This window comes from Fukomys damarensis, unplaced genomic scaffold, assembly GCF_012274545.1.
Source record: "Fukomys damarensis isolate Sample0158 unplaced genomic scaffold, DMR_v1.0_HiC HiC_scaffold_13, whole genome shotgun sequence".
NCBI lineage: Eukaryota > Metazoa > Chordata > Mammalia > Rodentia > Bathyergidae > Fukomys > Fukomys damarensis.
Genome location: NW_022900925.1, coordinates 9297080 through 9324724, shown reverse-complemented (window position 1 = coordinate 9324724; position 27645 = coordinate 9297080). Strand labels below are relative to the sequence as shown.

Genomic DNA, 27645 nt, shown 5'->3' with positions numbered 1-27645 from the left:
TTTTTTTTTTTTTTTTTTTGAGACAGGGTCATGCCATGTTGTTCAGGCTGGTCTTGAACTCACTATGTAGTCCAAGTTCACTAGCCTTGAACTTAATGGCAGTCTTCCTGCATCAGCCTTCCAAGTCCTGGGATTACAGGGGTGTGCCTCTGTGCCCAGCTCTACTAAGTAATATTTAAAGCCACAGGAATGGATGATGTCACTGGAATACATGTAGAGAGAAGAGAAGGAAAGATTCCTGGACATACATTTATAGGTTGAGAACTGTAGGAGCCAGCACAAGACACTGAGAATGAGTAACCACAAGGCGAGAAGAATACTGGGAGAGGGTAGTATCATTAAAGCCAAGAGAGGAAAGTATTTGGAGATCTAGGTGTTTGAATAAGTCAGTTGCTGAGAAGCCTTCAAAACAGTTGAGTTGCTGGGCATGGTGATGCTCGCCTGTAATCCCAGCATGTGGGAGACTGAGACAGGAGGATTGCTGTGAGTTTGAGGCCAGCTTGTACTACGTATGAGTTCGAGGCCAGCCTTAATTAGAGCAAGACCTCATTTCAAAAAAACCGCAAAACAAACAAAAATCAGTTGACCCCTGGACGGTCAACATCATCATTCTTAGTCACCTGGACAAAGTAGTCAAAAGAATCTTTTCCTTTTTCTTTCTGTGGTGCTGGGAATCAAACCTAGATCCTCACCCATGCTAAGTACATGAACTACTGCTGAGACCCATCGCAGCCCCAAGAATTAGGTTTTTTGTTTTTGTTTTGTTTTGATACTGTTGATTGAACCCAGGGCTTTTGCCCTGAGGTACATCCCTAGGATACCCTCCCCCCTTTAAAAAAAATGTAGCCAAGGGCTGGGGATTTAGCTCAGTGGTTCTGCCGCCTGCCTTGCAAGCACAAGGACCCGAGTTCGATTCCCAGTACCAAAAAAAAAAAAAAAATGAAGACAGGTCTCACTAAGGTGCCCAGTCTGGACTTAAACGTGCAGTCTTTTTGCCATAGCCTCCCAGAGTACTGGGATCACAAACATGGGCCACCACACCTGTCTCCAAGAATTAAATTTTATAGCCTAAGTTCATTTGGAGGTACCTGTGAGTTGTCCAGATAGAGATGCGAGGCAGTGAGCTTCCTTCCTTCTCACTTCCTTGAGGACAGGCACTTGCTGTGTGTGGGTGTGCTGAATTGATGGAGCGTATCTGAAGCCCTCAGCCCTGCCGAGAGGTGTGTGTTCCTAAGCACTGGGGCACCAGAAGGAACTTCCTAGGGTTGGTGAGACCTGTGCTTGTCCTGACGAATGGAGAGGCTTTGGGTAGGATGTGTATTCTAGGAGGGAGGCAAAGGAACAGAGACCAGGCAAGGTAGATTTGGTGAGTAAAGCCAGTGTCCTCTTGAGAAGCAGTGGGATCAGAAGTTGGAAAGGAAGGTCAGGCGTGGTGGCGCATGCCTGTAATCCCAGGACTTGGGAGGCTGAGGCGGGAGGGTCTCTGTAAGTTCGAGGCCAACCTGGGCTGCATAGTAAGTTTAAGAGCAGCCTGAACCTGTCTCAAAAAGATCAAAGTGGGGGGGGGGTTGGAAAGGTAATTGGGGATAGATGCAGAAAGCCTTTGAATGTTAGGTTTGACCTTGGGCAGGGACATGATACTTTGAAAATGGTAAAGCAGAGGAACTGTCATTTGTGTTTGCCAAGCAGGCCCAGACCAGCTAGCTCTTCATCCAGGTTTATGCTCAGCTACTTTCTTGGTTCTGGCTGTTGTAACGAAGTACCATACATAGAATGGCTTAAACTATCAGAATTCAGCCAGGTGTAGTAATGCACACTGTAATCCCAGCAGGTTTGAGAGGCTGAGGGGGGAAGATTACAACTTCTAGCCCATCCTGATCAAATTAGTTCAGACTGTCTCAATTTTAAAAAGGGGTGGGGCTGGAGTTGTAGCCCGGTGGTAGAGTACTTGCTGAGTGCATTTGAGTATGTGTGGTACCTCTCTACTGCAAAAACAAAATAAACACCAGAACTTTCTCGCAGTTCTGTAGGATACCTGAGATTGGGGTGCCATCATGGTTGGGTTCAGGGCAGTCTCTTGTCATGGTAGCTCCATCCTCACAACCTAATTACCTCTGAGGACTCCACATCAGAATACCATTATATTGGGGATGAGGATTTCACTGTATATCTGTGGCTGGGGCAGGAGCATTTAGTCAGTAGCAGCCACAATTTCTCCCTTGAGTCCTTGACTCCTAAAATGCTTTCGGTACCCGCAGCCCCTCGACCTTAATCACTGTACTAGAATATAAGCTCTATAAAATGTGAGCTCTATGAGGGCATTAATGGCTTCTGTATTCTTCGTGGTGGTTTTTTGTTTGTTTTATGTGTGTGGAGGTGGGGATTAAGCCAAAGTCCTTTACTCTAAGCTGTGTCCCTATCTGTTTTAATTTTTAATTTTGAGACAAGGACTCACTAGGTTGCCCACACTGGCCTGAAACTTGGGACCCTCCTGCCTCAGCTTTCCAGGGCACTGGGATTACAAGAATGTGCCCCTATGCCTGGTCTCATAGAGGTGTTTTTAAGTTCTTGCCTGGGGCCCAGTAAGGTAGTGATGCTTCAGAAACATGTCAAGAATGTCCTACCTGTGTATCCTCCCGTATCACTAGCACCCATTTTTTAAAAAATTTCTTTAGAGCCCAGCATGATGGTGCACACTTGCAATCCTAGCACTCAGGAGACTGAGGCTGGGGGATTGTGAGTTTGAGGCTTGCCTGGGCTCCATAGTGAGATCTGTCTCAAAAATTTGTGTATGTATTGTATGTATTAGAGATTGAACCCAGAACTATACACATGCTACATGCACACTCCACCACTGACCTATACCCTTAAAACCCACATTTTATTGGTTTAATTACAACCCCCTTCTCTCTCTGAATTCCTGTTTATTCCCCTACCCTATCCCAATGTCTAGGCTGTCCTTGAAATTTGAAATTAGTTCAGCAGAACAGATAGACTCTAGTTAGTGGTATTTTTGTTGGAATTAACTCATCTCTCCAGAAAGAACGACTGCAGATGGCCTCAGTTCTTCATTTCTACGTTCGCCCCTCTGGCCATGAGGGGGCAACCTCTGGACGCAGTCTCCGGAAACTGCAAGAGAAACTGCCAGAGCTGGAGCGTGTGGAGACTGAGCTGTGCTACAATGTGAACTGGACAGGTTAGGCCAGGTATTGGGTTCTTGCGAGAGGTGCCCCAGTGCCAGGGCAGTGTCTCAAGTTGTCATTGCCCTGTCTCTGTGTAGCTGAGGCCCTCCCGAGTGCCCAGGAGATGAAGAAGCTCAAGTGGCTGTTTGGCTGTCCCTTGTTCCTGGATGATGTTACTCAGGAGTCTTGGCTCCGTCCTGGTTCAAATGACCTGCTGCTGGAGGTTGGGCCCAGGTTTGTATCTCCTCCTGGCAGCTTGTTCCATGTTCCAGGGCACATCCTCCATTTCAAACTATGCCCACCACTTCCTCTTCCATTCCCCTCCTTTCTCCTGTTCTCTTTGGAAGATTTGTTTTTCCTTTGTTCCATCCCACTCCCCACCTAGAAAACTGCACATACTTTCCTTGTGTGGGTAGATGCCTTTGGAGACTGAGTCAGCCAGGGCCATGTTCTGGGAGTAAAATGACTTGCAGCAGTTGTGGCAGTTTTGATTCTCAAGGGATGGTTATGGTTTGAGTAACATTTGAAATCAGGTTTCTTGGTGCCCTGTGTGAGGCTGGAGGCCAGTGGTGAGAGGTAGTGATTGGTGGGAGGTTAGTTGGACAGCACTGGGCAGGATCCATCTGCCCAGCTGAGGCCTGCCAGGGCTCTCCAGCCCTCACCATCTGGGCCTACTCCTCAGGCTGAACTTCTCCACCCCAACGTCCACCAACATCGTTTCCGTGTGCCAGGCTGCTGGACTGGTGGCTGTGAATCGTGTGGAGCCTACCCGGCGCTACCAACTCTCGGTAAGGCAGCAAGTGATCAGGGTGGTGAATCAGGAGGTTAAGATGGACCAGAGATAAAGAGTTTAGGTTCTAAACTTTAGGAAATAATGGGAGAAGCCAGAATGAGTTCTGAGCTTAGGATGATTATGTATGGTTGTGCAGGTTGTTTATACCCTGCAGTTCCCTGGTTGAGTAGTGAATAGGACAGAAATCCAGCCTCTGCTCCCTGTACTAACCTGTACATCATTGCATGGACTTGTGCCAGAAAGGGGAGTCTTTCTGTAGTCTGAACAAGATACTATGGAGGGGCAGGATTATAGTTCAGTGGTAGAACAATTGCTTAGCCTGTACAATGCCCTGGGTTCAATTGCCAGCACTACCACCAAAAAAAAAGAGAAAAGTTTCTCTAGGATCTGACAGTGGCCTGGCTGGCACTGCATGGCTTGGAGGCCCAAGGATGGACCATTTCTCTTCAGTCTTCAGCTATCCTTTATCTTTTGTGTGTGTCTCATCCTCAGTTCGCCCACCGTTCTTCAGCTGAGACGAAGGCCATGGCCCTGGCTATCCTGCATGACCGGATGACAGAGCAGCACTTCCCTCATCCCATCCAGAGCTTCCTCCCTGAGAGTATCCCAGTCCCCCTCAGTGGCCCCATCAACATACTGGGAGAGGGCCGGTCTGCCCTGGAGAAGGCCAACCGGGAGCTAGGTCAGTGGGGTCCCTGGGAGAAAGAGGAGAGGTTCCCTGGAGAAGTGAGCAGAGAGCTGGGGCCCGGAATGTGGTAGTCCTGTAACTGTAGTCAACTCTTTGTTTGACTCCCAGGTCTAGCTCTAGACTCTTGGGACCTGGATTTCTACACTAAGCGTTTCCAGGAGCTTCAGCGGAACCCCAGCACCGTGGAGGTCTTTGACTTAGCTCAGTCCAATAGGTGAGGAGGAATGGGTCATTTTGATACCTTAGCCATGGAATTTGGGAGGAAGGACCACACCTTCTTGGCATGGGGTCTTTTGGTGCAGAGACCTCCCTGACTCGAGGGCCTGGGTTTCCCCTGTCCATCCAGGAGTGTGCCTTCAAATTTTGGTTTCACCATCACTTTGGCTCTATATAGTCCATAATGACAGAATGCTCAAGGAAGGCTTTTTAGAATTTTTTTCCTTTGTTTGTTTTTTGTCATCTTCTTTTATTTTTGGATTGCATTTTGATGTACTAAGTATAAACTGGCTGTAGCTCTGCTATTGAATGCTGTCAAGAAGACAGGGCACAGAGAAATGACCCTTGATCTGGCCTGTCTTCCCCTCCCTGTGTCTCCCTTCTTTCAGTGAGCACAGCCGACACTGGTTCTTCAAGGGCCAGCTCCACGTGGATGGGAAAAAGTTGCCACACTCCTTGTTTGAGTCCATCATGCGTACCCAGGGATCCTCGAATCCCAACAATGTCCTCAAGTTTTGTGACAACAGCAGGTCAGGTGTGCCCTGGACTGGGGTGGGCTCAGGCTCGGGAGAGAGGAGGCCCCAGGTGCTGGTTGGGTTGGCGCAGATCCCAGAAAGGAAGCAAGGTCCAGAACGGATGTGTCTGCAGTGCAATCCAGGGGAAGGAAGTCCGATTCCTGCAGCCTGAGGACCCTACAAAGCCAAGCTGCTTCCAGCAACAGCAGCGGCTGAGACATGTCGTCTTCACAGCTGAGACACACAACTTCCCCACAGGTAGCTTGGGACCCCCAAGAGAGGGGTGAGATCAGAGTAGTAAAGCAAAGGTTCCAGGCCTCTGGGTTGAGCTTGGGATAAACAGTCAGGCAAGTTGGTTGCCCTTCTTTCCTTGAAGGCAATCAAAAACAGGGTGTTTCTGTGGCACCCCTACTTCTCCCTCTCTTTTCAGGAGTGTCCCCCTTTAGTGGTGCAACCACAGGCACAGGAGGCCGGATCCGAGACGTCCAGTGCACAGGCCGCGGGGCCCATGTGGTGGCTGGCACTGCTGGCTATTGCTTTGGAAACCTCTGCATCCCAGGTCCCATCGCTTTCTTCTCTCGCACTGTACATGGTAGTCTTGGCAGGCACCCGATTCTTGGGTCTCTTAGGTCAAAGGGTTATCTGGATGCCTATATCCTATGAGGGAGGGCTCCAAAGTATCTGGCTTTTCACAGACCATGATCATAAGGAGTATAGCCCAGGGGAAATAGGTTGCCAGACTAGCTTTGGAGAAACGTGGTTTTCTTTAGAAACTAGTATCAACTCAGCCAGAAAATATGATACGGGGTTAATTAGTGACCACCATTTGTCCCCCGAATCCGGTTTCTTAGGAAGCCTTTAAGTCCTACTGAGCATAGTAGTAAACACCTGAACTCTGGGAGGTTGAGACAAGGAGAATCACAAGTTCAAGCCCAGCGTGGGTAACTCAGTGACTTAGTGAGACCCCAGGTCAAAATAAAAAGGGCTAGGGATGTAGCTCAGCACACAAGGCCCTGGGTTCAATCCTTAGTACTATAAAAAAGAAAGATGAAGCCTTTAGGCTGGGGGTACAGTTCGGAGGTAGAGTTCTTCGTAGCATATTTGAGGCTGTCTGGGTTTGATCCCCAGCATTGGGGGGTGGGGAGGCCAGTGTGGGAGGTGGAGAGCACAGGCAGTGTTTAACTGCAGGCTCTCCACCTCTCTAAAGGGAAACATTCTGAGCCTGGTGTGGTGGTGCAGACATGTAATCCTAGCATTTGGGAGACTGAGCCAAAAGGATCACTACAAGTTCAAGGCCAGCCTGGGCTACATAGTGAGTTCAAGGTCAGCCTTAATTTCATAGCGAGACCCTGTCTTAAAAACAAAAAGTGTAACAGTCTAACCATGCAGGTAGAAAGATGCTGGCTTCTCCATTTTCTCTATTTATTCTCCATTTAACTTTCTCCTTCCTGCTCAGGTTACAGTCTTCCCTGGGAGGATCCAAGCTTCCAGTACCCTGGGAACTTTGCCCGACCCCTGGAAATTGCTATTGAAGCCAGTAATGGGGCATCTGACTACGGAAACAAGTTTGGGGAGCCAGTTTTAGCTGGTGAGGTTGGGGATGTGGAGGGATAACCTTGTTCTAGAGGGGCTGTGGTCCTGGGCGAGTGCTTAAGGAGACTGTTTGACTGGTCCCTTTCCCTCCTCTTTCTAATGTCCACGCTCCAGGCTTTGCCCGCTCCTTGGGCCTCGAGCTCCCAGATGGCCAGCGGTGTGAGTGGATCAAGCCTATCATGTTCAGTGGAGGCATTGGGTCCATGGAAGCTGAGCATGTGGGGAAGCAGCCCCCAGAGCCAGGTATGAGTCTGCTCCCTTTCCCTGCGTCTGGCTTTCTCCCCAGCATAGGGCAGCTGCAAGCAGGGAATTGAGAGGGCTTTTTAGTGGTTAGCATTTAATCTCCTGGCCCATGTCTTTGCCCCTAATATAGGTGCTTAAGGCATAACAAGGTTTTATGCCAGCAGGGCAGTCTCCATCTTTGTTACCTCTGTCTCCTCCCTTGTTTACTGTGCTTGGCAGGGGCCCTCCTCACCCCACCCTTGCAGGTCTTTGCTTCTGGATCCCACTCTGCTTGTCAGTGTTTACTTGACACCTGCTCTGTGCCATGGTCTCTTATCTGCTGGCTTGGTTCAAACAGGCATTTATTGAGTGCCCATTGTGTGCTGGGCATCATGCTAAGAGCTATGAGGGAATCGAGATAAAAGCCCAGCTCCTATTTACTGAATAGGAGGCCAAGTCACATGGCTCAGCATTCAAAAGGCAAGAAGAGTTTTGCAGTGAAGCTTCTCTTGCCCTCCAGATAGACCTATTTCTTTTTTATTTTTTTGGTTTTTTGAGACAGGGTCTCACTATGTAGTTGAGACTGACCTGGAGCTCACTATGTAGCCCAGGCTAGTCTCGAACTCACAGTGATCCTCCTGCCTCAGCCTCCCGAGTGCTGGGATTACAGGCATGCGCCACGACGCCCGGCTCCTATTCCTTTTTTAAAACACATATACACATTTTTTCAAGTAATCACTTTATTTATTTATTTATTTATTTATTTATTTATTTATTTATTTATTTATTGTTGTACTGGGAATCAAACTTGGAACCTTGCACTTGTAGTGGAACCACTGAGCTAAATCCCCGGCCCTCAAGTAATCACTTTAATTCATGTACCAGAAAATTCATCCTTTCAAACTGTACAAGTCAGTGTCTTTTATTTACTTGTTTGTTTATTGCGGGGGTTGAGACAGGGTCTTGCTGTATAGTTCACGTTGGTCTTGAGCTCACTGTGATATAGTCCAGGCTGGCCTTGAACTTGTGATCCTCCTGGCTCACCCTCCCAAGTACTGGGAGGTGTGCACTACCACACCTGGCAAGTCAGTGTTTTTTTAATATGTTCACAAAACCATGCACCTATCATCACTAATTACAGAATATTTTCACCATCCCAGGAAGAAATGCTATATCCCTTAGAAGTCACTCCTCACCTCACTTCCAGTTCCTGACCACTTATCTACTTTCTGTTTCTATGGATGTGTTTGTTCTGGGCTTTCATGTAAATGGGATCTTGCCATACATGGCTTCTTTCACTTAGCATAATATTTTCAAAGTTCATTCATTTTGTAGCATGTAAAGGCATTTCATCCTCCACTCCCCTCTCCCCCTGCTTTTTTTTGGGTAGAGGAGATCCCTGTCCTTTATCCCTAACACCTTTTAAATATTTTTTTGAGACAAGATCTCAGTAGGTTGCCAAGTTGCCCAAGCTGAGCTCAAATTTGTAATCCTCCTACCTAGCCTCCCATGAGTACTGGGATTATAGGGTGTGCCACCATGTCCAGCTCTCATTCTTTTTTTTTTTGAGACAGGGTCTCACCATGTAGCCCAGGCTGGCTTTGAATCACCACAATCCTCCTGCTTCACCCTCCAAGTGCTAGGATTGTAGGCATGTGCCATCATGCATGGCTCATCTTTTCAAGGCTGAGTAATAGCTCATAGATAGACGTGGTACATTCTATTTATGCACTCAACAGTGGTGGATGGTTGAGTGGCTTTTCTCTTCAGTGACAATAATGCTGCTGCAAACATTTGTGTCTACATCTTTGTATGAGCATATTTTCTTGCTTCTTGTGTTTATAGAATAAATAGAATTTCTGAATCACATGGTAAGTATGCTCAACTTTGAAAGAAATTGTCAAGGGCTGGAGATTTAGCTCAGTGGTACGGTGGCCTGCCTTGCAAGCGCACGGACCCGAGTTCAATCCCCGGTACAAAAAAAAAAAAAAGAAAAAGGAATTGTCAAACTGTTTTCCAAAATTCCATATCCTTGAAAACACTTATTATATCATCTTTTTTTTTTTTTAATACCAGGGATTGAACTGAGGACCTTGTATTTGTGAGGCAGGCAGTGGAACCACTGAGCTAAATCCCTGGCCCGGATCCTTTTTTTTTTGGCTACCAGGGATCCAACTCAGGTCCTTGATGCTTGTGAGGTAAGCAGCAAAACCACTGAGCTAAATCCCCAGCCCTCTGATCCTTTGATTATAGTCATTATTGTGAGTGTAAAGCAGTGTCTCAGTGTGGTTTCAATTTTAATTACTTTGCTTATTTTTTTTTAAGAAATAGAGTCTCAGCTGGATGTTGCAGCATGTGGTTGTAATCCCAGCCCTCTGGGAGGCTAAGGCAGAAGGATCACAAGTTTGAATCCAGTTTGGGCAATTTAGTAATTTAGCTAGACCCTTGCCTTTTTTTGTTTTTTGAGGCAGAGTCTTGCTATGTAGCTCAAGCTAGCCTTAAATTCAGTAGGTAGCCCAGGCTGACCTTGAATGTTCAGTGATCCTCCTGCCTCATCCAAATTACTTTTGACAAGCCAGCGAGGTTTGATCCTTAGCACCACAAAAATAAAACAAAATAAAAGTATCACCTACCAGGGCTGGGGATTTAGCTCAGTGGTTCTGGCGCCTGCTTCGCAAGTGCAGGGACCCAGGTTTGATCCCAGTGCAAAAAAAAAAAAAAAGTACCAGATACCAGGTGTGGGTGCACCTGTAATCCCATCCCTTAAGAAGCTGAGGTAAAACGATGGAGAGTTTGAGACCAGACTGGATGATACAGCGTCTGGTTTTGTTTTGTAAACTATTTCATTTTATCCCATTCCCCCACAAGTCCCCTCCCCTCCCTATGTACAAAAGCTTTACCGGGGATCGAGCTTGGGTCCTTGTGCTTGCCAGGCAGGCGGCGGAACCACTGAGCTACATCTCCAGCCCCTGTTTTTTCCTTCTATTTTTACCACTTATCCCTTCCTTCTTGTCTTCCTCCTTCTTCCCTTGTTCCCCATCCCATTTGAACACTTTCTTCCCATTTCCCAACATCCATTATACATTTCAATCCTTATTTCCTCTTTTGTTTTCTCACACTGAGAAACAATGCATTATCTAAACATGTGTGTCTGATTTATTTCACTTAAGAATATGGTCTCAAAAGCTGGGAGTGGTGGCCCATGTCTGTAATCCCAGCACTCAGGAGGCTGAGGCAGGAGGATCACAGTGAGTTCAAGACCAGCCTGGGTTACATAGTTCCAGGTCAGTGTCAACTACATAGTGAGACCCTGTCTCAAAAAAACAAAACAAGAATATGGTCTCAAGGTCCATCCATTTAACTATAAATGTCTGAAGCTCATCCTTGTGGTTTTTTTTTTTTTTTTTTTTTTTTTTAAAAAAATGTAGTTGAGACTGACCTGGAACTCGCTATGTAGCCCAGGCTGGTCTTGAACTCACAGTAATCCTCCTACCTCAGCCTCCCGAGTGCTGGGATTACAGGCATGCGTCACCACGCCCATAGGTTGATTTCTTAATAGCAGCCGTTCTTTCTGGAGTTAGATACAATCTCAGTCTTATTTTAATTTGCATTTCACAAATGACCAGTGATGTTGAACATTTTTTTATGTATTTATTTGCTGTTTCTAATTCTTCATCTGAGAAGTGTCTTTATTTGTGAGTTTGAGACCAGTCTGGGCTACATAGTGAGTGCCAGGTCAGTCTTACTACATAGTGAGACCCTGTCTCAAAAAAACAAAAACAAAAACAAAAAAACTACTACTGTGTAGCTCAGTAGTAGAGCATTTACTAGTATGTGCAAGGCCGTGGGTTCAGTCCACAACACCATGCACACACATATACACAACACAACCAATTGGCTGAAAACACATGAATTTCATCTCTGGATTCATTTCTGTCCCACTGATTTATATTTTTGTCCTTAACATTAGTAATGCAGTATCTTGATTATGGAAGAATTATAGTAAAGCAAAGAGTAGGGTTAGAGATGTAGCTCAGGGGTAGTGTGTGCCTAGCATGCACGAGTCCTGGGGTTTGATCCTTAGAACTACCAAAGCAAAGCAGAAAAACCTCCAGAACATGAAAGTCGTAAGATCTCTAGTTTTGTCTATTTATGGTATTGTTTTGACTGTGTTCTAAGTCTCTCCCCTTTTCAATATGAATTTGAAGATCAGTTTGTCAATTTCTGCAAAAAAGGCGCGTAGATTTTATAAGGCTTTTACCCTGCAGATCAGTTTTGGTTTTTTTTTTTTTTTTTTTTTTTTTATTGGTACTGGGGATTGAACTCGGGTCCTTGCGCTTAGCAAGGCAGGCCACCGAACCACTGAGCTAAATCCCCGGCCCCAGATCAGTTTTTTGATATTGTTAACAATTTTAAGTCTTTCAGTCTATGAATGGGGGTCTCTTTTCATTTCTTTAGGTCTTCTAAGATGTTTTATAGGCATTAGTGTAGGTGTGCACTTCTATTGTTAAATTTATTCCTCAGTATTCTTTCTGTTGTTATTGCAGATGGCGTACATACTTAATGTGCTTTTTTCTTTCTACTTAGTATACCTTGGGGAGCATTATCATACTGATAAAGTCACATTACTTCATTATATTCATATGTAATTTCTTTTTTGGTAGTTTAGTGTTTCATTGGTGGGCATATCACAATTTATTTAATTGGTCCTGTATTGTTAGCTTTATATTATTTCCTTTTGCTAGTAAAAGTACATATGCAATATTAGTCTTGTACATAGGTGATTTTATATCTGTGTGAATAAAACTGTAATAAATTCCTTAAAGCGTATTTTCCCAGTCCAAGAAGAGGTGTGCTTGTGATTTTGATTGGTGTCTCCATGTTGTCTTCCTTGGAGGTTGAAGCAGTTCACTTTCCATCTGCCCAATAGAATGTGAAGGTCCTGATCCCCTTACATCAGCTTCCTCTTCTCACGCTGCCTCACTTTAGAAGCCTTTTGAGGGGACTTCTCCCCTATTCTGGTTCTACCCTCGTTCCCTGCAGGGATGGAGGTTGTAAAGGTTGGAGGTCCTGTCTACAGGATTGGAGTTGGGGGTGGAGCCGCTTCATCTGTGCAGGTGAGTGGGGACAGCTAAGGATGCAGACTGATGTCAGTGGGCCCCATGGGTTCAGCTATGCTTTATGTTTCCCCAGGTGCAAGGAGACAACTCCAGTGACTTGGACTTTGGGGCTGTGCAGCGAGGAGACCCAGAGATGGAACAGAAGATGAACCGTGTGATCCGAGCTTGTGTGGAGGCCCCCGGGGGAAACCCCATCTGTAGCCTCCATGACCAGGGCGCTGGTGGCAACGGTGAGGGAAGCGGTTAGGACAAGGGATGGTCTACCTGGTCTCCTGCTGGGTTTAGTTTAGGAAGAGGCATTGAGGATCTGTAACCAGCTTCCTAGCTCTGGGTTCTCTTCTCCAGCTTTGTACATTTTAGATAGGTTCCAGGTTGGAGAGGATGGAGCCTGCTGCTGAGGGACAGTTGGTAGAGAGGGTGCAGCAGCGGCTCCTGCAGGGACACAGAATGAGGTGCTGCTTTGGAGGCCAGAGGCTGCTCTTTGTTCACTGGGAGCTGAATATGACCACATCATCACCTCTCCCTTGCAATCCTTTACCAGGCAATGTCCTGAAGGAGCTGAGCGACCCGGCAGGAGCTGTCATTTACACCAGCCGCTTCCAGGTGGGTTGCATCCTGAAGCCTGGGCTGTCCATGTCATGTACCCCTGCCAGCTCCCGCCAGCCTGTCTTCCGCTATCTTAGCAACAGCATTTGGCACTGTCCATTTTCTTTCTTCCCTTCATGTCTGTGAAGCTGGGTGACCCAACTCTGAATGCCCTGGAAATCTGGGGGGCTGAGTACCAGGAGTCAAATGCACTCCTGCTGAGGCCCCCCCACCGAGACTTCCTGAGTCGCGTCAGTGTCCGGGAACGCTGCCCAGCCTCCTTTGTGGGCACCATCACCGGAGACAAGAGAGTGAGTTGGTCCTAGGAACAAACACTGTGGGCAGCTCAAGCTGCCTAGGTTTATGGGATGGAGAGCTGCCCAGGGGGTAGAATGAGAGGAAGGTGGGTGGAGGGAGCGGATGCCGGAGGCAGGGAGAAGGCAGGAACTCTGCAGAGGGAGGCCTGGAAGGGGCATTTCTGTCCCGATATCTAGGTACATTCTCATTCCCTCTGGCCCCTGTGGTCCACAGATAATGCTAGTGGATGATCGTGAGAGTCCTGTAGGAATAAATGGCCGAGGGGATGCCCCTGCAGCCTCTCCCCCAACCCCTGTGGACCTGGAGCTTGACTGGGTGCTGGGCAAGATGCCTCAGAAGGTATGTGGGGTGGGAGTGAGTTTCTCCCTGGCTCCCCCCAGACCTTCCTTTACCCTGCTTGTGCTTTGTCACCTGTGTGGTCAGCCCTCTCTGGGTGCTCATGCTCCCCCACTGCCATCTCTTGCAGGAATTCTTCCTCCAGAGAGAGCCCCCTGTGCTGCAGCCCCTGGCCTTGCCTCCAGAGCTGTCTGTGTGCCAGGCTTTGGAGCGGGTTCTCAGGCTTCCTGCCGTGGCCAGCAAGCGCTACCTCACCAACAAGGTCCTCCCTGCTCTGCCTCCTCAGCCGTCTGTGTTCTTCTCTGCACCCATGTTCCCCTGGCCTCCTGCCCTTAGGGTCTGCAGTGGGGAGTGGGAGTACGGGCAGGGGCAAGGCAGTCTCCCTGATGGCCTGTTCTGCCAGCTTCCCACCCTGTTGGCAGCTTTTGTCTGCATATGGGGGAAAGCCAGGCCTCCCACTGCCCCGTGTCCCTTAGGACAAGGAGGGCAGGATGCCTCTTTGTCCTTTACCTCTTTGCCAACTACACCTGGTTCCACAGGTAGACCGCTCAGTAGGTGGCCTTGTGGCCCAACAGCAGTGTGTCGGGCCCCTGCAGACTCCGCTGGCCGATGTAGCTGTTGTGGCACTGAGTCACCAGGAGCTCGTAGGGGCTGCCACAGCCCTAGGAGAGCAACCTGTTAAGAGCCTACTGGACCCCAAGGTCGCTGCCCGCCTGGCAGTAGCCGAAGCCCTTACCAACTTGGTATTTGCCCTGGTCACTGATCTCCGGGTGAGTTCCCCCACAGCTTCTGTCTTAGAGCCCCAGGTGTTTGGGATACTTGCACATCCACACTGCCTCCTGCCTTTCATTTGACGCTTTTAAGTTCCCAGGCCCTCTGCATCCTCTGATGCTGGGTCTCTGTTCCCAGGATGTGAAATGCAGTGGGAACTGGATGTGGGCAGCCAAGCTTCCAGGCGAGGGTGCAGCTCTGGCTGATGCCTGTGAGGCTATGGTGGCAGTGATGGCAGCCCTGGGTGTGGCAGTGGATGGTGGCAAGGACTCTCTCAGCATGGCTGCCCGAGTTGGCTCTGAGACTGTGCGAGCTCCTGGTGAGGCGAAGGTTCCTAGGAGAGGGAACAGGAAAGGCGCTGTGAGGCTCGGCTAGGATCTCATTCTCCCTTCCTCCTTGTTCTGCAGGGGCACTGGTCATCTCAGCCTACGCTGTCTGTCCAGACATCACAGCCACTGTGACCCCAGACCTCAAGCATCCTGGAGGGAGAGGTATGGATTTGTTCCCTTCCTCCCTGCATTGTATGTTTTGAGCTTGGTCCTTGGCTTGGGGTCTGCTGTATGAGTACTGGGCTCCCCATCTCATGCTTGGACCATTGCTTTCTAGGACTGCTTGTCTGGGGCATCTTGCTGCATGCTGGGAAAGGCAATGGTGTGAGCACTTTGGGAGGGTTCTTACCTCTCCATTTCCCCTTTCTTTTCCCCATCTTCCAGGCCACCTGCTGTATGTGCCTCTGAGCCCTGGGCAGCACCGGCTGGGGGGCACAGCTCTGGCCCAGTGCTTCTCCCAGCTTGGGGAGCAGCCTCCTGACCTGGACCTTCCTGAGAACCTGGTGCGTGCCTTCAGCATCACACAGGGGCTGTTGAAAGGTGAGTGAGACTGTGGTGGGGGGATGGTGGGTGTGGTGACAGGGACAAGGCAGGCTCTGGTCTTCTGCTTGTGTGTGTGTGTGTGTGTGTGTGTGTGTGTGTGTGTGTTTGTGTGTGCCCACCTCACACGCACTTACTGGCTCTCCAGGAGAAGGTGGAGCTGACAGGCTCGGGCTTTGAGGTTGATGAGCTTTTTTCTCCTTTCCAGACCGTCTCCTCTGCTCAGGCCATGATGTCAGTGATGGAGGACTTGTCACCTGCCTGCTAGAGATGGCCTTTGCTGGAAATTGTGGGATAGAAGTGGATGTGCCTGCCCCTGGGGTTGATGGTGAGGAACTTGGGGTATAGACTCAGGCCTGGGCTGCCTCCCTCATCCTCCAGAGTATATCTCCTTGTGAAGAATGGACTGTCCCTGACCCTTTTCCCTTTCTCCAGCTCTCTACTGTCCTGCAGCAGTAGAACTGGTTGGCACCCACCATGTTTCTGACTGCACCTTTCTGTGACCTCCTATGGCCCCTGGTGCAACTCCATCCCACCTTAGCCTCAGCCACCCCTGACTGCTGCCTCTGCTCCCTCAGCCTTATCTCCCTGACCCTACCTCTAGGTCCGCCTGATTCACCCCCATTGCTCTCCTAGCATTGCCGGTGCTGTTTGCTGAGGAGCCAGGCTTGGTGCTGGAAGTGCAAGAGCCTAACCTGGCTGGAGTGCTGCAGCGCTACTGGGGTGCTGGCCTCTGCTGCCTGGATCTGGGCCGCACAGGCAAAGCTGGACCCCATGCCATGGTAAGGAAGCCGGGGAGAGAGCAGTACTCAGTGGGCAGCTGATGTGAGGAAGCCTTGGGCCTCTCTGCAGCCATGGAGGGGCTGTCCTATCTCCTAGCCCTTGTTCATTTTGCCTTCTCCCCAGGTCCGGGTGTCAGTGAATGGAGTTGTGGCTGTGGAGGAGCCTGTTGGGCAGCTGCGAGCCCTCTGGGAAGAGACGAGTTTCCAGCTGGACCGGCTGCAGGCAGAGCCACGCTGTGTGGCAGAGGAGGAACAAGGCCTGAAGGAGCGGACGGGGCCCAACTACTGCTTACCTCCAACCTTCCCCAAGGCCTCTGTGCCCCGGGAGCCTGGTGAGGGAGTGTGCAGAGGCCTGGATTCCTGGATCTGTCCTGGAAAAGGTGTCTGGGGAGTCGGGGTGGGGAGGTAACCCCCTGGCTTAGAGACTCTTCCTCTTTCAGGTAGTTCCAGCCCTCGAGTCGCCATCTTGCGAGAAGAGGGTAGTAATGGAGACCGGGAGATGGCTGATGCCTTCCACTTGGCTGGGTTTGAGGTGAGCAGGGTGCTGGCAGAACTGGGGGCCTTGATCCTTCTCAGTCCATTTGTCCTCTTGACACCTCTCCCCACATCCTGCAGGTGTGGGATGTGACCATGCAAGACCTCTGCTCTGGAGCCATTGGGCTGGACACATTCCGTGGTGTGGCCTTTGTGGGTGGCTTTAGCTATGCAGATGTCCTGGGCTCTGCCAAAGGTCAGTGTGCAGACTTGTGTGCTGCCTCCAACAAATTCCTAGGGTTGTGGATTGGGCTTGCACCTCCACAAGTGCAAGGCGGGCACGCTGGCTCAGGGCCAGATGCTAGCAGAAGGCCTGAGGGTAACTTAGATGAGGCAGAGGGATGGATAGGGTTGTGCCAGCCTGGCGGGCATACACCCAGCTAAAGGGACTGCTGCTGTGTAGCTTGAGGAGTTCATCATTTTAGAAAGATGGCTCAACATGGCCAGATCCTTCAGTTTCAGGAGAAGCCAAAATTCCAAATTTTTTATATGAAATCTCATTTTTAAATGTTAGGCAACAAGCCGGGTGTGATGGCACAACCCTGTAGTCTCAGCACTTGGAAGGCTGGGGCAGGACTGCCATGAGTTCAAGACCAGCCTGGGCTATATAATGAGTTCAAGGCTAGTCTGAACTACATAGCGAGACCCTGTCTCACCACCCCCCAAGAAAAACCCCAAAATGCTAGACGACTAAGTAAAGATTTTTGAAAATTGCTAGCCAAGCACAAAGAAAATTATGGGCCCAGGAGTTGGCAACATCTGATTGAGAGACAATTGTTGTCTCTCTTACCCCAACCACCACAGAAGTGCTTGCTGGAATGCAGAAGCAGCTGTCCCCTCTTTTTCCCAGCTTCCTCTTTTCTGAGGTCTTCCACATCTTACCCTGACTTCTCTTTTCCTTCCTAGGGTGGGCAGCTGCTGTGACCTTTAATTCAAAGGCCAGGGCTGAGCTGAGTCGTTTCCGGAAGCGGCCGGACACCTTCAGCCTGGGGGTGTGTAACGGCTGTCAGCTGCTGGCTCTGCTGGGCTGGGTGGGCGGTGACACCAGTGAAGGGGCAGGGGAGGTGGGCCATGACTCCTGGCCAGCCCAGTCTAGCCTCCTGCTGTGCCACAACCTGTCTGGGCGCTACGAGTCCCGCTGGGCCAGTGTACGTGTGGGGCCTGGACCGGCCCTGATGCTGCGAGGGATGGAGGGCGCTGTGCTGCCTGTGTGGAGCGCCCATGGAGAAGGTCAGGCCCAGGGAAGGACAGGGGTATGGGGGGCAGGGGGTGCTGAGGGGGCTTGGCTTTCACTTCCCTCTTCCTTCCCTCTTAGGTTACATGGCATTTTCTTCTCTGGAACTCCAAGCTCAGATGGAGGCCAGTGGCTTGGTTCCCTTGCATTGGGCAGACGATGACGGGAACCCAACAGAGCAGTACCCTTTGAATCCCAACGGATCACCAGGAGGCATGGCTGGGATCTGCTCCCGTGATGGCCGCCACCTGGCTCTTATGCCTCATCCTGAGCGAGCTGTGAGGCCTTGGCAGTGGGCATGGCGACCCTCTCCATTTGACACGTTCACCACCTCTCCCTGGCTGCAGCTCTTCATCAATGCCCGAGACTGGACCCAGGGAGCCTGCTGAGCAGGCTGGGAGGAGCCCGCTCACACTTCGACCTGAGGGTTGCTGCCTTCTTTCCCCTCTTCATTCTTCCCTGTTGCCTGCAAGAGCACATGATTTCCAGAAGTCTCTTGGGTAGATAAGGACCAAAATGCCAAGACCTCTGAGCCAGTTTGCTTCTCCGCCTGCTTGAGCCCTGCATGGCTGAGCCATTCTCAGGACTCACTGTTCCTCACACCGGGGAGCAACCTGGGGCTTTGGGGAAGGAGACTGAGGGAAGGTTATGCCATAAAGGGTCAGCAGGGGTTCCCTTGGCCCTTGCTTCGCTTCCCCATCGATCACACCTTGTGCCTCATTTCTCTTGTCTGGGATCTAAGGGAACTTTCATGTCCACTCTCTCACTGGGATTCAGGGTGTGGGGACAGACCAGGTAGATCAGCCCCTTCTGACCTCATTGTTTTCTTCCAGAAAGAGCAGAAACTTTCTGGATTCCTATAGAAATGTGCTGTCCTGCCGGGTGTGGTGGTGCATGCCTGTAATCCCAGCACTCGGGAGGCTGAGGCAGGAGGATTGCTGTGAGTTCGAGACCAGCCTGGGCTACATAGTGAGTTCCAGGTCAGTCTCAACTACATAGTGAGACCCTGTCTCAAAAACAAAACAAAACACCAAAGAAATGTGCTGTCCTAGATATAAAGAACAGCTGTTGGTAGAAGTGTCCCTGATAGGGTTTCTGGCTGTGTGCTAGCTCTGAATTCAGTACTCCTGATCTGTACTTCTCCTGACTTAGCAGTTCCCTTTCTAATAGTAGTTGGCAGCTTCATTTCAAAAAGGGCACCCTTAGTTCATTAGAGTCCTACCTCATCATTCCTGCCATTTATGTTCATTGTGCCAAGCAGTGGCACTGCTCTTAAGGAGTTTATGATCTAATAGAATTTAAAATAATAAGCCAGGGGTTTAACTCAGTGGTTCCGCCTGCCGCCTACCTTGCAAGTGCAAGGACCTGAATTTGATCCCTGGTACCAAAAGTAAATAAATTAAATTCAGCTTCTTCTAAAATAATAAGCTGGGCATAGTGGCACATGCCTGTAATCCCAGGAGGGTGAGGTGGAGAATTGCTACAAGCTCAGGGTCGCCTTGGGCTATGGACTATATAGTGAGACCCTATCCAAAAAAATTTTTTAAAGTAATAGCTGTATATAGTTATAATAGCTATAGATAACACTGCTGAGCTAAGTAGGTACACACATTTTATCTGTATTTGAATTCTCAAAAATTTAGTAAGGTACTTGATATCTTTTTTTTCTTCTTTGTACGTAGGATCAAAACCAGGACCTTCACATTGGGTTATATCTCCAACCTTTAAAATAAATTTTATTTGGGGTGGGGATTTAGCTCAGTGGTTCCACCACCTGCCTTGCAAATGCAAGGACCTGAGTTGGATCCCCAGTACCAAAAAATAAATAAATAAAATAAATTTTATTTTGCCAGGTGTGGTGGTGCATGCCTATAATCCCAGCACTTGGGAGGCTGAGGCAGGAGGATTGTTACAAATTGGAAGCCAGCCTAGACTACATAGTGAGTTTAAGATTAGCCTAAACTGCCAAGCAAGACCCTATCTGAAAAAAATTTTTCTTTTTCAAAATCTTGAGATAGGTTCTTGCTAAGTTACCCAGGTTGGGTTTGAAGTTACAATCCTGCCTCAGCCTCTCAGAGTTCTGGATTAAAGTATTTGCTATCATGCCAAGCTTTTCTGTTTTGTTTTGATTGTAGTGACTGGCTCTGAACTCAATGTAGCCCAGGCTGGCCTTGAACTCACTGTGATCCTCCTGCCTCAGCCTCCAGAGCGATGGCATTACAGGCATGCACCACTGCAGCCAACTTTTTCTTTTTTTGAAGGATTAAGGTTAAACTGCCTAGGACTGATCTCACCCTTTTAATGACTGCATGACTGCCTGCCCAGAGTCCATGCTTACCCACCTCCTGCTTCCTACCTTCCTGCTTCCTAGGAGCAGCATTGGCAAGTTTTATTGCTGTTGTCTTCCGTCATCTCTTGCCTCCTTCACTAACTAAATGTGTGTAGAGCTCGCTTCCTTGTGATGGTTCTGTTGTATGAAAGGAGTCAGTTGGCTCCCTAGAAACTTTAACATCTCAATTAAAGAGTTTCCCTGAAAACGGAGATTAGACTCTTGGGTCCTTGGGAAATAAGTGTCTGCAGGGAAGAAAAGGGTAAGCACCAGTGCTTCTTGTAGAGAGCAGCTCACTAAGAAGAGATGTAATATGGGCTGGAGATTTAGCTCAGTGGTTCCACCCCCTGCCTTGCAAGCACAAGGACCTGTGTTGGATCCCCAATACCAAAAAAGATGTAATGAAACAATGTTGAATTGTGGGGGTGGGGCTGGGAGTGTACCTGGGTAGGAGAGCACTTGCCTCGCCTATGCAAGGCCCTGGCTTCCATCTCTCATGCTGCAAAAGGAAAACAAAAAGGATATGTGTGTGAGAAAATAACTCGGGTGTTTTTCTCATTGTTTTACAGAATGACCTGCCCTGAGCAATGTGGTACTTCGAAGGATCTTTTTTTTTTTGTGGTACTGGGGATTGAACTCGGGTCCTTGCACTTTCAAGGCAGGCAGCAGAACCACTGAGCTAAATCCCTGGCCCCCAAGGATCATTTCTGACATTTGAACATCCCTCCTTATGCTGGGGAGGAAAATATATTTATTTTAAATTTACAATCTCAAAACTGGGCCTGGTGGTGCACGTCTGTAATCCCAGGACTTGGAAGGCTGAGCCAGGAGGATGATGTGAGTTTGAGATCAGCCTAGGATACATAAGTGAGTTCCAGGTCAGTCTCAACTACATAGTGAGGTCCTGTCTCACCCCCCTTCAAATTTACAAGCTCAAATGTGCAATTTGGTTGCTGATATCAAGGCTTAGGTGTCAGGTTTACTAAGTACTTAATGCAAAAGTAGAAGGCTAGCATGGGTAATCTAGTTGTCTGTGATAGGTAAACTTGTATATTTGGAGGTGGGGCAATTTCTGTTTTGGATCACCTTGGCTAAGCAATACTGACCCTCAGACTTCCAGGAACAAGACCACTCAGCTTCTTTATTTATTTTATTTTGTTTTTTGAGACAGGGTGTCTCTTTGTAGTTCAGGCTGGTCTTGAATGCGTGGCAATCCTGCCTCAGTCTACCTGGGTGCTAGACTTACAGGCTACAGGCGTGTTCCACCACCCCCAGCAACTGGCTTCTCATCTTTGTTTTCATCCTGTGGCTGTACAAGGGACCTTGCTGGTCCCTGTCCTGGCTCCTGTTTCTCCTCCACCCAAGGGAAAAACAGAATGGGAATGAGAAGTAAGGAAAGAAGTGCTGTACAAAGTGGGCTTTCACTGATAATATGCTGTGAATGATGAATGGTGGGTGTGAAGACCGCAGTGGGATCTAAAGACAAAAGCCATGGGCTGCAGTGTCCAAACCTGTCCTCAGGTGTCCTGTTCTTTGATGTCAGCCAAGTCTACAGCTCTCTAATCAAATTCTTTGTTAGATTTGGGCCTGTTGTAGAAATGCCACAGGTACACATCCCTTCTCAGCTTGTCAGTTTTGTATTTTCACTGTTGCAATCCTTTTTTTAGTGGTGGTGGTGGTGATTGAACCTCAGGACCTTTGCACTAAGATACAGTCCAGATCCTTTTTTAATTTTGAAAGTAGCCGGGCGTGGGGGCTCACGCCTGTAATCCCAGCACTCGGGAGGCTGAGGCAGGAGGATCGCTATGAGTTTGAGACCAGCCTAGACTACACAGTGAGTTCCAGGTCATTCTCAACTATATAGTGAGACCCTGTCTCAAAAAACAAAAACAAAAAATAATTTTGAAACTTGCCCAGGCAAAGCCCAAACTTGTGCTAGGATTATAGGTGTACACCACCATGCCTGGCTTTATTGGATTTTTCTTTTCTTTTTTTTTGTACCAGGTATCAACTCAGGAAAGAGTGAGTTTAGTGGATCTGGCTTGGGTTTATGGGTGGTTTGGCTCTGCATGTCCCAACTTATTTGGTGGTACTGGCGATTGAACCCAGGGCCTTCACACTGAGCTACATCTTCAGCCCTTTTTTTCATTTTTCTTTCTTGGTACTGGGGATCGAACTTGGGACCTTGTGATTGCGAGGCAGGCAATGGAACCACTGAGCTAAATCCCAGCCCTCATTTTTCATTTTGAAACAGGATCTCACTAAGTTGCTAAACTGTCCAGGCTGTGTTTGAACCCGTTATCCTCCCTCAGCCTTCCAGAGTTCGATTACATGCCTGTGCCACCACATCTACTTCAAAGTTACAAGTTCTTAGCATCAGATCCAATGAAGACAGTGGCCTGACATTGGGGTGGTGGTGAGAGACATGAAGAACCAGTTAGGTTTTTTTGTTTTTTTACCAGTTTTTCTTAATTTAACACTTGCCTGGCAGCCAATATGGCCCTTCGGCTTTACAGAAAAAGGCAGTTGAACACACCCTACTGCCACTTTCAGTTGGTGCCAGGTTGCTGTGGGGCTGGCAGGGATGAGTAAGCAGATGATAGGACCAGAGAGTAAAGAAAAACTGAGGATGTAGCTCAGTGTGAAGACCCTGGGTTCAATCCCCAGTACCACCAAATAAGTAACATTAAGCTGGGCGTGACATACACCTGTAATCCCAGCACTGGGGGCCAACAGTGACAACCTTGTCTCGATAAAAATTTAAGGGGAGGGCCGGGGATTTAGCTCAGTGGTTCGGTGGCCTGCCTTGCAAGTGCAAGGACCCAAGTTCAATCCCTGGTACCAAAAAAAAAAAAAAAATTTAAGGGGAGCAAGGGAGAAAGTAAGGAAGGGACAAGGAAAAAAAAGTGAAAGTAGAAGGAAAAAATTGAAGCAAAGCTTTTGTATATAGGGGAGGGGGCTTGGGAGGGATGGGATAAAATTTGAAAAGGACTGGGGATATAGCTCAGTGCAAAGCCCCTGGGTTCAAAAAAAGCACAACATAAGTTTGAGTAATTGGAAAAATGAGTTGAAAAGGGGAAACACTTGAGAGGATATGCAGAGACAAACCACTCATAGTGAAGGATTCTTTGGGTGAGCTGAACCCAAAAGGATGGTGTAGAGCGGTTTATTACGTGAAGGATGGCATTCCAGGAAAACAGTATTGGAAAGGCTCCAGGCAAGAGACACAGTCACTTAAGAAAGCGAACAAAAGCAAGTCTGGAACATTAAGGACAAATGGGAAACTGAACAGGCAAAATCAAAGGCCTATCGACACGTTAAGGGACCTGGGAATATAAGAACAGGAAACCATTTGAAGGAATCTATATGTGATATTCATAGCAGATTTGCAATTATGAAGATCACTTGCTGCAGAGGAAAGAGAAGGGGAAAAGCTATGCAGACAGAAAATGCAGTTCAGGAACATGGCAGTGGCATTGGAGATGGAGAGAAATGAAAGGTTTCAAGAGATGGAATAGAATCACTAGGAAGTGGATGTGGGGGAAGACAGTGATGATACCCAGGCTTCCTGCTTGCACCAATGGGCAAATGATCATTTCACCAACCATGAGAGGAGCACATGCTTAGGATATACTGAGCTTGAGGCATTTGTGGGACATGCAAGGGGTGACGTTCAAGTTCTAGTCACAACAGACCTGGAGTGGAGATGAAGATTTGAGGGGCACTGGGATGAGGATGGGGAAAGTTATTGAGAGGGAATGTGCAGGACCTGGAAACTACATTGAAGTGGTTGGCAGCAAAAGAGGCTGAGAAGGAATGAATGGCCACCACTAATATAATCTTAACCAGTTGAGTGGCTTTCCACTGCCTGTTTCTGGCGCGTCCTGTGATGCCCCTGGACAGGTAGGGTAATAGAAGGGCTTGAGAAGCTGGCTTGTTCTCCTGTCCCACCAGTCCTACCTCAGCTGGTCCTGCCTTTACCCCAAGGCAAACTCCTCTGTCCTCTAGATTGTTTCCCAGCCCTCTCCACTCCTATGGGAACTCAAGGAAATGGCCTTGGCCAAGTACAGCAGATGAAAGGAGCTCAATTGCCAGGGATTTAGCTCAGTGGCACTGTGCCTGCCTCACAAGCGCAAGGTCCTGAGTGTCCAAACTGCACCCAAGAAACAGGTGTGAAATGCACAAGGGCATGTGTCTGTTGATAAGTCATAGCTAAGGGTTGCCAGAACTGAGTGGGGGCCACATAACTCACTTAGGGAAGATGGGGAGGTGTCCACTTGAATTCTCCTTTCTGTCATGAGTTCAATCAGCATGGGATCCTCACCAGAAGCCAAGCAGATGTGGCTTCCTAATCTCAGACTTCCCAGCCTCCAGAACTAGACTTTTTGAGGCAGGATCTTGCTGTGTAGTTCAGGCTGACCTTGAACTCAATATCTACTAGCCCAGGCTGGCCTCAAACTTGACTTAATCCTCCTTCGGTCTCCACAGTGTGGGTGTGCACCACTATGCTGTTTTTGTTGTTGTTGTTTGTTTCTGTTTTTCAAGTGCTGGGGAATCCAGGGCTTCACACACACACTCAAATTATTTTTGTTTTGCAGCATTGGGTATTGAACCTAGGACCTTCAAACTGAGCTACATCCAAAGGCCTTTTTAAATTTTTTAGTATTCAGACAGGGTCTCACCAAGTTTCCCAGGTTGGGCTCAGACTTGTGATTCTTCTGCCTCAGCCTCCTAAGAAGCTAGGGTTACAGGCATGTGCCACTGTGCCCACCTTTATCGTCAAGAATTATCAGTTGAATTAGTCTCTTTTCCTCATAATTTACCCAGTATTGCTTATTCAACAACAGGAAATGGACTAAGACAACTGGTGTTGATAATTCTACATTGAAAAGAGATGAATGGCTGGCACAAGCCTATAATTTCAGCTCTTGGGAGGCCAAAGCAGGAGGACTGCTGTGAGTTCAAGGCTAGTGTGGGCTGTGTAGTGAGTTCAAGGCCAGCCTGAACAACTTCCTGAGACCCTGTCTCAAAACAAACGGAATAGAGATGAATGGAAGCCTCAGAAATACTGCACTTCATGGAGTCAAGTGGCCAATCTTATGGCTTAGGAGCAAGAACAGGCTACCTTTCCCCTTTCTTTTCCTCGGTACAAAACCCTCCAGGGCTGGGGATTTGGTTCAGTGGTTCTGCTGCCAGCCTTGCAAGCATAAGGGCCCAAGTTCGATCCCCAATAAAAAACAAAACCCAACAAAAAACAAAACCCTCCAATTTCCTCTTTCTGCCCCTGACATCTCCATTTCTCTTGGCCAGGTCTCCACCTTTGAACCAGCTCTTCATTTTCCCTCCATGCCTGTGGATCAGCCTTACTGCTTCCCCTGCTTATTGCCTTCCTGCTTCATCTCTTCCCCTCTGCCTGTATCTGTCTAGTGCAGAGCCTTCTCACTCCACAGATACTGGAGCACAACTCATGTACGTCAGCTGATCCCACAAGTTCAGGTCTGTCTGCCACAAGACAGCCCTCAAGTCAGATGCTAGACACAAACCTTGGCGTCCTCAGGTCACTGTGTGACACAAAGCAGAGCCTGCAGATGTGATAATTCACTAGAATGACTCAGAACATAGGAAAGCACTAACTATACTTATGATTACAGTTTTCTTTTCTTTTGGTACTGGGGATCAAACTTGGGTCCTTGTACTTGGGAAGCAGGTGGCGGAACCACTGAACTAAATCCCCGGCTACAGTTTTATTTTATTTTTTTGGTAACGGGGATTGAACTCAGGCCCTTGCGCTTGCAAGACAGGTGCCAGAACCTCTGAGCTAAATCCCCAGCCCCTACAGTTTTATTTTAAAGGCTAGACACAGGCAAGGTTGGGATGAGTCCCAGCATCTGAACTTCCATGTTCACTTCCCCGGAAGCCATGGTGTGACATCATTTGGCACATCATTGTGTTCGACAACCATGAAGCTTTGCTGAGGTATTTAGAATTTCTGGGTTTTTTGTTTCGTTTTGCTTTTTATTTTATTTTTTTGGGGGGCGGGTAAGATCTCAGTATGTAGTTCAGACTGACCTTGAATTCACTATGTGCACCAGGCTGGCCTCAAACTTGTGGCAATCTTCTTGCCTCAGCCTCCTGAGTATTGGGATTACAATTTGCACCACCACAACTCGGCTCTACTGGGTTTTATTTTACTGATACCAAATGTGTCCCACCCTTCATCACATGGCAGGTCTTCCTGGTGTGGCCTGTTTCATCCTGATTCATCTCCTTAGCATAAACTATCTAGGGGTCCATCCTGAACCTTCTCATTAGCGTAAACCACCAGGGCTCACCATGAATAACAAAGAACTCCTATAATCTAGGAAATTTCAAAGATTTAATATGTCCTTACTGGGAACTAGGGTCAAAGAATAATCATATTCCTTATTATATATCATCTCTTAACTAGTCTTTTTTTTCGGGGGGATGAGAGGGTTTCACTATGTAGTTGAGGTTGACCTGGAACTCACTATGTTGCTCAGGCTGTTCTTGAACTCACAGCAATCCTCCTGCCTCAGCCTCCTGAGTGCTGGCATTACAGGCTTGCACCAAGTAACCTCCTATCTCTTAGACAACATTCATTCAATAAATGCTTATGGACTACCACTATACAATTCATGAGAAAGCTAAAGGTGAAAGAGGTGGTCCCACTCCATCCCTCAGTGTTTGATGTTACAATACAGTGAGGTACCTGAGGTACCTGCATGGCCACAGGAACCCACAAGGGAAGCAGTTAACCCAGGAAATGTTTCTGTAGGAATTGGAGCTAGCTCAGTAGTACAGCATTTGCCCAGCATGGATGAGGCAGCATAGGGAAAAAAAATTTTTTTTTTCTTCTCTGGAGATCTGAGTGTGCTAGCAAGTAAAGTAGGGGAAATGTTTTAGGCAGAAAGAAGTTGACTCAATCAAGGGACTGAGGAAAGTTCAAAGTGCCCATAGTAAGCCCAGCATGGTGGTAGGCACCTATGGTCCCAGCTACTTGGAAGGCTGGGGCAGGAAGATCTCTTGAGCTCAGGAGTTCATGTCCCTTCCATGTTCCACTGTGAGTCTTGGTAAATAACCTTGTTTCTCTTATACAACATCCATTCAATAAATACTAATGGGGGAGTCGAGGTGCAACTCAGTGAGGACCACATGGTGAGACTTCTCAAAAAAAAAATACCCGTGTGTAGTGGTGCACATTGTAAACCCAGCTACTGAGGAGACTGAGGCAGGAGGCCTGGAAGCTTGAGGCCAGCTAAGGCGCTTAGGGAGACCTGTCTCCAAAGAAGGTAGAAAGGGCTGGGGATGTGGTTCCATGGTAGAGTGCTTATGTCACACAAGCAAGGCCCTGGCTTCAATCCCCAGTACCAGGGGGAAAAGTAACTGTCTCAGACTATGAAGAGAGAATTGTAAGATTTGGGCCTGGGAAATTGCAGAGAGGAGAATGGGTGACAGTTATAGAATGCCTCAAACACAAGGACATGCTGGTGTCTCTCAGACACTGCTCCCATGATATCAAGTCTTTGTTTAGAAATCT

The 27645-nt window shown here is 48.2% G+C and overlaps 1 protein-coding gene across 1 annotated transcript in view; it reads left to right on the top strand.

Moving 5' to 3' along the window:
• Positions 1-18700, top strand: part of Pfas (phosphoribosylformylglycinamidine synthase) — a 20282-nt gene extending 1582 nt beyond the window's left edge. The window contains exons 2-28 of the mRNA XM_010614939.2: positions 3040-3196; positions 3281-3416; positions 3865-3970; positions 4468-4657; positions 4772-4877; positions 5269-5409; positions 5528-5652; positions 5825-5953; positions 6851-6982; positions 7102-7230; positions 12253-12326; positions 12403-12559; positions 12871-12932; positions 13064-13225; positions 13446-13571; positions 13699-13830; positions 14108-14338; positions 14478-14658; positions 14747-14830; positions 15053-15208; positions 15417-15536; positions 15845-15990; positions 16115-16322; positions 16431-16522; positions 16606-16720; positions 17431-17754; positions 17840-18700. Coding sequence (XP_010613241.1) covers positions 3055-3196; positions 3281-3416; positions 3865-3970; positions 4468-4657; positions 4772-4877; positions 5269-5409; positions 5528-5652; positions 5825-5953; positions 6851-6982; positions 7102-7230; positions 12253-12326; positions 12403-12559; positions 12871-12932; positions 13064-13225; positions 13446-13571; positions 13699-13830; positions 14108-14338; positions 14478-14658; positions 14747-14830; positions 15053-15208; positions 15417-15536; positions 15845-15990; positions 16115-16322; positions 16431-16522; positions 16606-16720; positions 17431-17754; positions 17840-18147 — 4014 coding nt within the window. The 5' untranslated portion in view covers positions 3040-3054 and the 3' untranslated portion in view covers positions 18148-18700. The remainder of the gene's footprint in view (positions 1-3039; positions 3197-3280; positions 3417-3864; positions 3971-4467; positions 4658-4771; positions 4878-5268; positions 5410-5527; positions 5653-5824; positions 5954-6850; positions 6983-7101; positions 7231-12252; positions 12327-12402; positions 12560-12870; positions 12933-13063; positions 13226-13445; positions 13572-13698; positions 13831-14107; positions 14339-14477; positions 14659-14746; positions 14831-15052; positions 15209-15416; positions 15537-15844; positions 15991-16114; positions 16323-16430; positions 16523-16605; positions 16721-17430; positions 17755-17839) is intronic.
• Positions 18701-27645: the final 8945 nt, after the last annotated feature.